General features: G+C 40.5%; 1 protein-coding gene across 1 annotated transcript in view; it reads left to right on the forward strand.

Moving 5' to 3' along the window:
• LOC145259868 (nucleosome-remodeling factor subunit BPTF-like) overlaps positions 1-14636 on the forward strand; it is a gene marked incomplete in the record, with an annotated part of 138393 nt that overhangs the window by 21050 nt on the left and 102707 nt on the right. The window contains 1 exon segment of the mRNA XM_080117743.1: positions 5557-5741. Within this exon segment, the coding sequence (XP_079973869.1) occupies positions 5557-5741 (185 nt within the window).

Raw genomic sequence — 14636 nt, forward strand, 5'->3', positions numbered from 1 at the left:
TATTTAATTTAGTGTGCATTTCTCTCCAAAACAAAAAAGCAATGAAAATGTTGCTGTGGAATGACGCAGAAGTGAAATTCACAAATCTGTGTTGGTACCCCATGTCATGATGGAAAAATTTGCTGCTGATGATAATAGCAGTAGTAATAGGAACATGAAAGACACTTGACACAATTTCCAATATAAATAAATCATTTATTTGAATGTTTTTTTTTTCTTTCTAATAACGAACTTTGAAACTTGATTATTTATTTCAACGATTTTTGATAAAAAAAGTTGGATAAATTTTTTTTAAATAACAAAGAAGCAGTATGTGAAAATTAAAACCATGTAAATGTTAACTGTAAGAGATTTATAAACATGTATGCAAAAAGAAACTTTACGGGAAAAATTTACAAGATAAAATACGAATGCATTAACTTTTGTTATTCTTGAAAAATACTATGCTAAATCACATGCAAACCTTACAGGCGACTTTGAATTTGATATTCCCTTGACACTTCCTCCTTTGGAGGAAGCCGGCTTAACCTGCCCGGTGGGGGGGAGGTGAATGCGAGACAACAAACTATTTTAGAGGTAAGATTAAGGGATCAGATTCACGTATAAGGTTAATGTAAAATGATAACTCAATTTCTGACTGTAGCCACATGAACTATGGGTTCATGGTTGGTTTAATAGATGTATTTTAATTTTTTTTTTTTTTTTTTTTTAGAGATTTAAGGGAAAGATTTAGATTATTTTGACTTATGGTGTGTGGTTGGTTTAATGCATTTATTTCAATTTATTTTTTTGTGTGGGTGCATATGAAGTTAAAGTTACTAATAGGGTTAATGGAAAACTTTGGGCGTACTGTTAGCACCTGGATGTAGGGTTTGTAGTTGGGTAAATAGATTTATATATTGTTGCAATTTTTATCAACCCAAGTTTATTTTATTTAGTTTTCGTTACAGGTAGTGGTGGAAACCTAAAATAAAATTTTCCCTCAGATATTTAATGAAAACTTTTAAAAATGAATAAGTATTGAAAATTTTATGAAAATCTTACCATTTCTTGATTTTTTTTTTGCTAGATTTTCTAAACGTGTATTTACAAAATGATAGATAGGAATGTTGTTTTAAAGCGTTCTTAATGTAAACACTTTAATCTCGCATTATTTTTTGTATGCTGAAAAATTTTTTTTTAAATATTACTAATTTATTTGAAGCTTCTTTCAAATGGCACAAAAGTGATTATAATATCAAATTAGATTGCAGTTATATTGTGCTATATATAGAAGGAGGTAGCGTGCATTGGAGGTGCTTACTTATCACCCACTGAAAATATTGGAATTAAGTTTTGTGTTCTAATCAGTAATTTCCCTCCCGAAAGTGAAGAATACTATCATTTTGGATAGGAATGGAATGTAGTTGAGATTACTTATCTACAACTTTTATCGACAATTAAATATAACTTAAAAATATTCGTAAAAATCCTCTGGCACGCTCTAAACAATATGTAAACTGTAGAATGTATCATGAACGTGTCTTAGTGCAAATATGTTGATGTCAAAACATAATTAATTTCCCCTGACCATGATTTGAATTGCACAGAGAACTTCTTTACTTCACTGGCAAGGAAATAATATGAAAATATTTACAAAAATAAAGATCCAAATATATAGGATCAAACATCTGCAATATAGCTGAGAGGTAACAGCTTTGATATAACCAGTTTCTCTGTACAGCACTAAAATAAAGATGTTTCATTTGGCCTTTTCCTTCTTTTTTTCTTTTCAAAAAGTGTGGCCCAAGTAGGTAAATTGGTCTTTTTTCTCTGAGAAGTTTTTTTCTTTTTTTTTTTTTTTACATAGGCATCACCACTTATAAAGGCCAAGAGGCCACGGGTTAAAGAGTGTACAGTAGAAATTGGACAATATAGTAACCGTTAGTAATGGAGATTTGGTAAATTTGTTAACTTATATGGAACGGCTCATCAAAAACTTGTTTACGTTAGACTTGAAGACAACCATATTGTAGTCAGCTGGAAAGCAGAAAAACATAAGACAATTCCATAGGCATGCAGTTCTAAGAAAGAAGCTTTGCTCATGGAATCTACGCTTAGGTTTAGGCACAGATAAAGAGTGGGGGAAACTAGTGATAGTGTTTTCTGCTAGACAGGTGTTTCTTGTGAAAGTTAGGCGAGGGGGGACCATAGAATGGAGTCCAGCCGAGCACTTGCCATGAAAATAATGATAAAGCAAACTCGCAACATCTCTTCTGTGAGAAAGAGGTTGCAGGGAAGAGAAAAGGACATCCCCCACAAGGCTACGAAGTCTATTTTGAACTCTGTCAAGGTAGGATAAGTCCTTTCTAGCAGCTCCTGCCCATATGTGTCAACAGTACTCCATTCTTGGACGTACCTGGCTCTTATATAGATAGAGAATTTCATCAGCAGTGAGATATCTACTGGATCGATAGAAAGATCCCACCATTTTTCCAGCGGCCTTGGCAACAGATTTAATGTATGTGTTCCATTTAAGATCAGGAGTAAAGGTCAAGCCCAGAAGCTTGTCAAAACACGAGGCCTCCCCAAGACGAGAACCATTCATTTCAATTGATGCCAGATGGGGATCAGAGCGTTTATGATGTAAAGATAAAAGCTTAGTTTTAGATGCATTAAAAGTAACAGGCCACCTCTTTCCCCATTGTACCACTTGCTCAAGATCAGAGAAGAGAGAATTGGAGAGAACTTGGTCATTTACGGTCTTAGATGTGCTACCATAGATAGTAGTGTCATCAGCATAAATGTCTACGAATGATGTAAGGATGTGATTTGGAAGAACATTAATATAGATCAGGAATAGAGTTGGGCCCAGTATGGACCCCTGAGGGACTTCAGCATTAATACTAAGAACTTCTGATTTTTGCCCATCAACTACTACTCTTATGAACCTATCAGAAAGAAATGATTTAATAATTGAGAAGACATTTCCAGCTATACCATAGCTGGAGATCTTGTGAAGTAAATTTTTATGCTATACTCTATCAAAGGCCTTTGATATGTCAAGAGCAATTGCCCTAGAAAGGTAGCCTCCGTCGAGAGATTTGCTAATCCTATGAGATATAACTGTAAGCACATCTGCTGTAGATCTAGCAGAACGGAAACCATATTGCGTGTCACTAAGAAGGTTATTTTTGCTGAGATGGTTGATTACTTCTCTATTTAACACAGATTCCAGCAACTTACCCATGACGCACAGGAGACTTATTGGCCTGTACTGTGAGAGAGATGACTGATCACCTGAATTCTTAAATACAGGGCATACTGATGAGATTTTCCAGGGTGACGGGAAGCAATTCTCCTTAAGACAACGTTTAAACAGTTTTGTAAGGATGGGCACAAGTTCTGGTTGATGTCTTTTGAGTACTATAATTGGAATACCAGTTGCTTTACTGGAATCCAGGTTTTTGATTAGCTTGGCAACATCACGTACAGATATTTGTATATTACATAACATGTTTTCTGATACAGGAGGAAATATTGGAGGTTGGCAGCCTTGGTTGCAAAGGGTAGAATTAGCTGCAAAGTTCTTGGCAAAGAGTTTGGCTTTGTCTGATGCTAATGAGATTACCTCAGGTCCATTTATGAGAGTTGGGATAGAGCTCACGCTTCTGTTCAGGATTCTGTTTGCTATTTGCCAAAACTGGTGGGAACCAAGCCACTGCTCAGCTACTTTTGACTTGACGAACTGAGCATACAACTCTCTTGCGTTCTTTATTACTTTTTTACAGTGGTTGCTGGCAGTTCTGAAAGCGGCTTTAGTCTCCGTATACCTATTACGTTGGAAGCAATGGAAAAAGTAATTTCTATGCGCAATGGCAGCAGCACATTCCGGAGAGAACCACGGTTGGCTATTAGGTTTTTGCTGGAATTTTTTTGAGGGTATGAAACTGTCTCTATCTACAATTAACCATTCTGTCAGGTCTGATACTATAGAGGGCACATCCTTTTTAAACATGGAACGCAGAGGTAGATCTGATATAAATATGCGGAAGCTATCCCAGTCAGCCATAGAGTATCGATATACTGTACGATGAGGAGATACATCTGGGGACTTATTACATTTCATTTTTATCTTAACGGATACAACTGAGTGGTCGGAAGATCCAAGTGGAGACAGAACACAGTTTGGGGCAAGTTGTGAGAAAGAGGTCTAAGAGACTTGCATACTGGCCGTCAGTATCGGACACACGGGTGGGTTTATGAACAATCTGAGTGAGGTCATAAGCAATGGAGAAATCATGACAGAACCTCCCCTCATCATCGGTCTTGTTTGAGTGAGTTAACCATTTCACATTGTGAACATTGAAGTCTCCACAGACATGAATATTAGCTGAAGGATAAGCAGATAGGGCGTGGTCAATTTTCTCAGATATGCTTTTAAAGATAATAACTCTACTGTTGTGGGGGCGATAGAGAGCAAATATAAATGCAGTAGTTTGAGCTAGTGCAATCCGGAAGCACATATAGGGTAAGTTAGGATCTTCTCTGGAGATGTCCCTACCACATGGAAAGCCATCTTTTATATAGGCACATATTCCATGCCCATGGCGATCTTGGGGGTCAGATTTGGAAGTTAAGTTAGAGTATCCTTTAATTACGAACTCATCTAGGGAAATGGTCAAACATTTGTTTATGCCTACCACTTGTGCCGCAAAATACACACATCGAGCAGAAATAAAGGTTAGTGTAAGAATAAACAAATAAAGTAAAGATTCTTAATTTTCTTTTTTTTCTTATTATAAAGAAAATGTATACAGGATCTTACTGTGGAGAAATGAAACTAACCTGCTGCAACCTTGTTGAAAGAAACATTTTAATGCAGTGTAATACTTTAAACAATACATTTGGTGTTAAGTTACACAATTTCTTTAAAACAGATATTAATAGTGTGGTTACTGTTATACACACACTATATAGTGATTTAAAAGAAATACAAGCTCGCAATCTGTATGATATAATGTATCAGTCTTAAAAATGTACACATTTAATAATTAAGGTAAAGAGACAAGTAAAATCTGCATAGTCAGAAAGAGCACATAATTTTATGAGTAGCAAGTTTCATAATAACTTTAATAAATTACCAAATTTTTTGAAATTGTGAGGTTCATATTTTAGCTCACTTTTCTTAAAGAAAAGAAAAATGTTCAATGAAAAACACAAATTTCAGCACTTATAACCTTTGAACCATTGAAGCTATTCATATTAAAGGTTTACTTACCCAAATTGATATAGTGACAATTAGTTAATAAAGAAATCAATTTTAATGCTATCTAAAGGTTCTAAAATAAATTTAACAGGATCCCCCTGTTATGAAATGCTAATCTGTATTAGATTGTATAATTAAACGATAGAATGTGATATAGAGGAGAGAAGTGAGTTAGGGCCGATCATACCCAAGACGATCATACCCACGTAACATTATCTGACGAAGCATTTTAATTACACCTTTTAACACTAAATATTATCTCAAATCATATATAAACAACCCTTTTATTTTTTCTGTGTTTCATTCAGCAAATCTCTTGAAATTACAAGCCGAAAGAGCTGCAAGACGGGCTCAGGAAGAAGCTGAGAGAAAACTACGTGAAGAAGAGGAACAAAGAAAATTGGAAGAAGAGGAGAGATTGCGACAGGAAGCAGCCACGGCAGAAAAGGAACTTGCCAATCAGCAGCAAAACTGTGAGCAAGATGTTGCACAGGTAAATATTTATTTCATATATTTTTGTCCTGGAATCCAGTAAGATCAAGTGACCAAAAAGAAAGATTATATTATAACATATTAAAATATGAAAATGGTCAATTGAGGAGAATTATGTTCTCAGCTTCTTTACTAACTCAGTGTTTGAGAGGTAAAGGATAACTAATGGAACATTTGAATATCTATGTATCTCGTATAGAGTTCAAATGTAAGCCCCAGAAAGGGGGCCTCTTGATTTCTGAGAACTTCAACTGAAGGAAAATGAAATGATGTATTTATTGTATTAGTATTCAGTGGATTTATACAATTTCCATTTAACATGACATAATTATTCATTTCTAGTGGTGTAGGAGAGAAATTGGCTTAACTTTGAACATCTAAATCAATTTTGTAAGGAATTACCTGAAAATGTTTATTTTCTATTTATTAAAAAAAAACAAAAAAAAAACATTGCTTTTACTAGTAAAAATTATGAACATTCATGAATGGTATGTTTGTTGAATAGCCTCAAAATAAGTGTCTGCAAGATTAAATTAAAAACAAACTTTTGCTTATCTTATTTATTAAATGACCTTCATCTATAATATAAAAGCGAAAATGTGTTAGTGTGTGCGCACTTTTTTGTATGTCCAGCAAAAGCCTGGGGGGGGGGGTACCATTTCTTACAACTTTTTATATACTCCCTAGATTATATCTGCTATTTACAAAAGAAGGTTGTCTCTATCTTTTATTTGAGCGACTTTTATTTTATAAAATTCCCGCTATTCTATCTTCTCGCATGTTTGTTCATGTTTTTTGTATAAATAGTGAAAGTATCTGAAGAAATTGTGTTTCCCTGACACTCTTGCCAAGGACATCCAGAAAGCAATAAGCTTTGATCAATGTGGGGAAAGCCCATCATATCAGACAATTGTTATTCATTTGGACACTCCCCTTTTTATGGGGATCTGGTTTTCCTCAACATCTTGAGGAAACAAACAAATATGCAGAAACTGACTTGCAGCCAAAGTTAAGTGCATGATTTAATTCCCCTATGGCGTGATGTTTGACCTTGTTAAATTTATGCATCTGTGTGAACCCATTCACTTAACTTTTTTAATCGTTTAATTTCATCATTCTCACTTCCTCTGCCCTCTTAGCATCGCGGTAACATTTCTTTTACTTTCTTTTGCGTCTTCGCCTCAAGGCTTTGGGTTTGAGCCTACCTGTCTACCAAAATTTTTTTTCATCCTTCACTCCCCCCCCCCCCCAAGGCACACACCTACAAACACCCAGGCAACACTGGGTACCCACGCTAGTCTATCTATCTAATATATAAAAGCGAAAATGTGTGTGTGAGTATGTATGCTTGTATGTCCGCCAAAAACTTTTGACAGACAAAACCAAAATTGACAAATTTGGTATCATATTAAAGCTCCAAACTTTGGATGAAAAATATCAAAATTTTGGGCCCAACGGTCAACTCTAAGTTGGTTATCTGGCTGTTTTTCTGCATGGGGGAGGGGGGTCATCAGATTTAGTGACATTTTAAGGTAATTCTCTATAATTTAAAATAGATTCTTATGTTATTTATACGTAATTGAAAAAACGCTTAGTCATGTCACGTGATGTGACGTCAGCAGGCTTTAATGGCGACATTTGCATTCAGTACAATGTATATAAGAGACTCCTTGTGGGTAAAATGTGAGTATCGTACTAATTAAAATATTCACTTACACGTTATGAAAATGATACCAGTGTGATTGTCAGGTTAAAAATAGTAAAATACGAGAGTATAATGAAAAATGACAAGGAAAAATAATACGGGGGAAAAAAAAAATATGATTAAAAATATTTAGTGATGAGAGGAATGACTTGCTATGTTTACAAAACAAAAAACAAAGGGCCATTTTCTTTTTAGTATTAGTAACAATATGATATCCTAATTCTGTTTAGGGGGACGGGGGGGGGGATGAGACTGCTTGAATTCTAAGAACAGATACTGCACTTTGATCTTAGTTATATATTTTATTGCAGTTTTAAAAATTTTACAATAAAAATTGAAAATTAAATTTCCACACACAACAAAATTAAACACAAGGCCCTCTAAAAAGGAGGGAGGGTGAGGGTACAGGGTCTTTGTAACTAAAGTAAAAAAATGAAAAAATGTGGACTTACTCTGACTCTTGACTGGCAGCATTTAGCACAATACCTAATTCACTCTGTGGATCCTAACCTAACTAATAATTGTAAAAATTATCTGTATGTTTTTGTCTGCATTTTTTTAAAGTTCAATTTCATTAATAAAAAGTCTCTAAATCTATAATATAAAGCTGTGTGTGTGTGTCTGGTCACGTATAGGCTCCTATATGGTTGACTATTTTAAAAAACTGATTACATATAATGATAGATGTATCGAGACACAGGAATGGGTATGTTTGATCTGGCAGAACGGTGATTCATTAAAATTGTGGGGTCTGCGTTCGCGCCTAATCCACAAAGTATGGAAATAAAAAATTAAAAAAAAAGTTTACAAGTGTTTTTGATATAGATGTACATAAGAATACTTTGATAAGTATGTTTTAACTTAAATAGGGATGGTATGGTAAAATTGTGGGGTCTGCGTTCGCGCCTGGCCTCCATAAAATGGAAATAGGCGCAAACTTTAATAAAGACTTTTCATATCTATCTGCGTAAGTACACTTTGATAATTATGTTTCAGTTTGAAGAAATATGGTATAATAAAATTATGGGGTTTTCGTTCGCACCTGACCTCCATAGAATGAAAATATGTCACAAAGTTTAACAAGGTTTTTTAACATAGATCCACAGAATATTGTGATAAGTATTTCAGTGTGAACAGGTATGGTATAATAAATTATGGGGTTTATCTATTTTATTTTTACTTTCATCATATTTTGCTTTGGTTTTGATACCCCCAAACTACACCCCTTCCTTTTCATAACCTATCATACTTTCATAAATCAGAGTCCATTTTCTGTAGGCTGTTTTTGAACCCAGTTAACGACGGGTACTTTTGCTAGTTTAATATAAAACAGTTTGTGGAGTGGGAAGCTAAGAAAAAAATTCAATGCAAAATAAAGTAAAAAAAACCTACTGGAGTGTTAGTATGGACCCCCCCTCCCCCTGTACTAATCTAAGTGACTAGACCACCCACTGTTTTCTGGGGAACCGAAAACAAGTGGGGAGATCCCTATTTAGGGATTGGGAACAAATCTTTACAGGAGTGGGAGAAATAAAACAGTGGGAGAGGGGGGAGTGATCTCTGAGTGATGTGGGTAGGTAATGATCAAAAAATAAAGAGTAGGTGAGAGGGTATGGGCAAACTCGGAGGTACTCTAATACCGAAAAATAAAACAGGAGCAGGATCTCATTTATACCACCAGTCAAGAGTCTCTTTAATTAACTAAAGTTAACCTAGCGAGATGGGTTCTGAAGGACTCAGCACCGCCTGTGCCCTGTTTAAAGAGAGAACACGTATTCTAACTTGGCTTCTTGACGGATGCACAAACTAATGTTGTGCACCACCTCTTATTAAAGTCCACGCTAGGCAACCTCCTCCAATTGCATCTGATCTTTACTTCAAGCAAATGTTTAAAATAAACAATCAGATCTTGATCCGGAGCAGATGTCCTTTCGTAACCAACTTGAGACGTGTGATCCAATTGACCATTTGCGCCACTGCTAGGATCGCCAGGAAAACCATTCTTTTCTTCCTGGGGAATGGCGGCTCCATGTTGTACACAAAATGATTTTCATTGAGAGCAAACAGTCGCTCGGCATTGATGTGAGCCGTTACCTCTCTGACGTACTCCAAAAGGATCTGGATCCGGCTGCAATGAAAAAAGGCATGGCTGACCGATTCGACTATGCGTTCGTCGCAGGGCAGACATCAGACCTGCGTCTCTTCTTTGTACATGTTGAGTTCGTCAAAGAGGGGCAGTGCATTCCAGACCAGTCGCCAGGTAAGGGAAAATTCCGAGTTAGTCAGAAAATCCAGTCCCGGCACCCAACTTCACTGAGAGCGGATCTACTCCATTGACCAACCCATCCGCCTACTAAGAGGATCCTTTGCGGTGCCCGCCACTAACTTCCGATAAAGTCTCTTCCTAGGCTGATCGAGGACACCGGTCCCCGGCAAAGCTCTAAGTGCGACCTGGCATTCGGCAAAGAACTTGTTCTCCCCCTTCAGTCTATGACGACCTTCTACCGAAGGGTCAGGTTTGAGATTGGGAAACGAGTTCTCAACCGCAGGGACCCAAGGAGCGTTCTCCTCTAGTGAACGACCCAGGAAAGCTAATCTCTCAGCGTTTTTATGACACAAGAGACTGGGCAGTCCCAGGCTTCCCTCGCTCTGACTCTGGACACAGACCTCTCTGCAGACATAGTGCTTACACTCGTCCCACAGAATTGAGTCAAAGTGCTTTTGTAAGCGGGTAAGGCGTCCTGTAGGGAGAGGAAGTACAGACAATCGGTAAAGGATGAGCGGAAAGACGTATGTAGCACACGCCTCCACGCGACCCTTCAAGAACAATTTCCATCTAATCCAAGTCTTGACCAACGATTTGACCTTTCTCTGTACTTCCGACCAATTTTTCTCCAGCTGAAGTCCTAGTACTGAGAATATGGACCGGCCCATCAGTCCAGCTGAAGATGCCTGGAAGTGAGTTTACCCCGGTCCAGGCCCCCAACCGCATGCCGACAGACTTGCTGCAGTTGAAGACGGCCCCTGTGACTTCTTCGTATCGAGCAAGTGCCTCGGTGACGTCATCGGCGAATGCGAAAACCTTGGCTCGTGTGCCTCCAGGTAAAGCAATTCCGCGCAGGACTGGTGTAGCCGCCTCGTCCTTAACTTGTGAAGGAGGGGTTCCAACGTCAGGACGTACAAAAGAGGCGACAGCAGACAACCCTGATGCACCGACCGGAGACGGTGAATGACTCCAACAGCTTACCGTTGATCTGCACCGCTACTGTCGGCCTATCATACAGAACAAAGATCCACTTGCAGCAGTCCGGATTAAAACCGGCTGCTTCTAGCACAGATCCCAGGAACCGATGGTTGACCCTATCGAAAGCCTTGGACTGATTCGCAAGAATCTTTGCCAAAATCTTTAACTCTGTTTAGTAGAGCCAAGGGCCTAAAAGTTTTCCGCCCCACCATGCCATTGACCTTTCCTCAGCAATGTGATCACTCCTTTGGTCACCTGTCCAGGGATGGTACCTTGAGCAAACCAATGGTTGAACACATCCTTTCGAATAGGGACCAACATGGGCGAGAGCCTCAAGTAGAATTTGTAGGGTAGACAATTAAGCCCCGGGGACTTGTTGCAGCCAACCTGCTTCAATGCAATAATGACCTCATGTTCCGTAACAAGACCATCACAACTAGCTGCCGTGAGGCGAGGCAAGTTGCCCAAATAGCTGGCAAACTCTTCGACCCTGAGTCTGGGTAGTTGGGTGAAGCACTCCGATAGATGCTCCCGAAACCCCTCGCAGATCTCCCAAGTCGACACAAGGGCATGTCCTTCGAGGTTATGTACTTTCTGAATGTACCCGTCTGAATCACGCCTTAGAGCAGCCTTACGCTCAACAGCGTCAACATTCACAGCTTCGTTTGATACTTTCATTAGCCTAGCCCTAACTATCTGACCCTTGTACTGCTCGCTAGCCAAGCGATTGAGGTCTTGTTTAGCTAGTGCTATCTCTAGGGGGTCCCTTCCCTCTACTGCCCGGGTCAGCTTATCCTCTATACGCTTCTTTACCTTAGCCTTATCTAATGTGAGGCATTAGCTGTATTGGACAGAGAAGCGTCTAATTTTGGCCTTAAGGCTAACCTACCACTTACTCCCTGTAACCGCCCCCACTAAAGCCCGCTGAATTAATTCGGTAACTTTCAATCGGTAATCCTCCAGCTCCAACAAGGTGCTGTTGAACTTCCAGTATCCGGCTAGCTTAGGCCTAGCACTTAAGTTCAAACGGGCCATAACAAGTTTATGGTCCAAGTGTCCTAAAAAGTGGAATGTAGAGCAAGATAGAAAGTCTACGTCGCCTCTTCTAACTAACATCCGATCCAAGTAAGTACTCGGATGGGAAGGCACACTAGCATGCCACGTCCACATCTCCTGCTCCGGATGATCCAGACGAAATCTGTCGATGAGATCGTACAAAGCCATCAAGTCAGACAGACTGCTGTCACACCACACCGACTCGTTAGTCCCCCTCTCCTTATCTATATTGGGATCAAGGATGGCATTCCAATCACCCATTAAAACTACCCGTTCCGGATCCTCGAAGAAGCCCTCCAACCGTCGAAAAAAGGATACCCTCTCTACAGCAGAATTGGGAGCATAAACAGCGGCAATCTGAAAAACACTGCAATTAATGGCAACATCAACAGCGATCGCCCGTCCGTCCTCATCCACATGAACAACATTCACCGACGCTGATAGGGTGCGACTCACTAGCAAGGAGATTCCATGACTATAAGTATTGCCATATGCTGTGTAAACATCATAGTCGCTTACCAGCATCTGACAATCCCCGTCACAAACAAAGTGGGTCTCCTGGATAGTGGCAATATCAACCTTAAGGGGCATCAGGTCTCTCAGCACGCGCGAGGCCTTGCTTTGACATTTAATGCCCTTCACATTAAAAGTAGCCAAATTCAAAGCCATTTTCACTTACCTTTTAAGCAATGTCACAGATGGGTCTGAAATCCTCAGCAGTGAGGACGTGGCAAGTCTGGCCAAGACTTCTGGTGAGTAAATCTGTTGAAGGTTGTCCATTTCTGGCCACGCCTTCCATGTTCAGGGGTAAAGTTAGTTTTAATGCCCTGTAAAATGAGGGGTGGACATAGATAGGGGTGCGACCTTCACATCTCACCGATAGTTTTTTTGAGTGAGGGATGGTCAAAGTCAATTAACTGCTGGCCTGGTATAGCATCCTTGGCTGCCTCCAACATCGGCCACAGGCCCTCAGTTCTTGAGTCTTTGTTTACCCTCACGAAGGTGATCAACATGGGGGCATCTTTGAAATGTGTAGGATTTGTGACTCTATCAACTCCTACATACACAAAGTTCAGGAGCTGGTTGTACCGGACCTTCTGCTTCATCTTCAGCTCTGGTACAATCTGCTGAAGGTCCGTTTCGCAGATCCTGCCTCCTGACAGAAAAGGAAGTTTCTTGGTTCGCTCTATGCAGACTGTTGCTGTTGAGGAGGAGGAGTGGCACTTAGGTTTGGGGTATCCTGCTCAGCTTGGACGTCAGGTGACCTATCGCAGGACGAGGAACGTGAAGAGTTTTTGGGGGGTTTGGGGAGGGAGCGGGATTATTGCTCTGGCTGGCTAGGGAGGGGGGTGGCTGATTGGGGGATGGGGTAATAGGGGGGTTCAACCTGTGCATCTGGTAATGTGTCCTTTTCAGTGGGGGTAAGGGGGTCGACTCTCACTTTTCGGCTTTTCCTCTTCCTGGCCTTTTTGCTGTCTGTTGTGCTCAGCGCTGTCTTCATCTGATGCAACCTCTTCTTCGGACTCTTGTAATTTCCTCTTGTTCGAGGAAGGGGGACCCTGTGTGTCCATTCTCTCCTGCTATTTTGGCTCATTTTCTGGTTGGTTTTTGATCGCTTCGCTGTGGGGATGGACGTTTTGCGGTTTTTCCCTTTTTAGTGACCATCGGCCAACCAATTTTTGCTGCTGGGACGCTTGTAGCCGGAATGGGAGCTGTGGCTTGGGCTGCAACTGCACTTGCTGTCTTTCCCAATGTTTTGGTCGGGTTCTTGGTTGCGGTCCTTTTGGGGCAGTCCTTCACCATATGTCCTTGCTGTTGGCAATGCCAGCAATGGGGCCTCCTGCCTTCCACTATTACGGAGAGCGTCCATTGCCCGAACTTTAAACTTGTCAGGATTTTACTGAAACTGGCTCTGTCCAGGACCATTTGGACCTCATAATCCCCGGTCATGATGTAACGTTGACCGCGGACTGGCGTTACTCCCTCAACGTCCCCATACTGACTCAGGATAGCTCCCAGTTGTTTAGCTTCCATATAGCATGGGACATTTAATATCAAAACAGTCGTTCTTTTCCTGTTTAGATACTCAGGTTGCAACTTGATGTTCCTGCATTGGTAGTCGGTCCTGGACAGTTTGACAGCATCTTCCGGGGTGGGGAGCAATACATACCACATCGCAAAGCTTCTTCTGCAAATATAATTTGCCGGGATGTTCTGCTCCAGTAAGATTTCCATCATTGTCTTTATTGATACCCGTTAGGCTTCTTGTCTTTAGGTTGGATGTGACCAGCGAGAGAACTCTTTTTTTTCAAGCCTTCTACCTGTTCCGGGAGGGGTTTGATGTCGTTACCCTCCGTATAATGCTTGTACGTCGTGTTAAAGAATTCTTTGTAGTCCTCGGGTGTCAATTTGTCTTCTTGAGCTTTGGGGCCCCATGCTGCTCCTCCGTCCTGTCAGGCGTTTGATGGTCCTGGGCAAGTAGGTGTAGCTAGCGCTGCCTTTAGTTTTTGTCCCTGTTGTTTAGACGTCATGGGGCTAACGACTTGGTAGTCTGCACTTCACCAGTCAGTGTAGGCCAATCTGCATTGGTTGTCGCGTGTTGGCTTTCTCTGCTTTCCTGGCCATTCCCCTTCTTCTTGGGAGGCTGTTGGGTGAATTTCTCCTTGGGAGTTGGTGGTGCCTCCCTACCTGAGGATGCACTTTCGGCAGATGATGTAGAAGGTGTGGCGGTTGGGGGTGACGTTCCTGCCTGTTTGGCCTGGTTATCACAGGTCGGTTCGTTGCTCTCTTCCTTGGCTTCCACCTTTTTGTCTTTGCCCTCTTGGGGAGTGTTGGAGTGGGGGGTCATTGGCTCCATCCCCAAAGAGAACTCTTAGGCAGGCGATTGTGGC

This window comes from Euprymna scolopes, chromosome 35 (genome assembly GCF_053919585.1).
Source record: "Euprymna scolopes isolate OS-2025 chromosome 35, ASM5391958v1, whole genome shotgun sequence".
NCBI lineage: Eukaryota > Metazoa > Mollusca > Cephalopoda > Sepiida > Sepiolidae > Euprymna > Euprymna scolopes.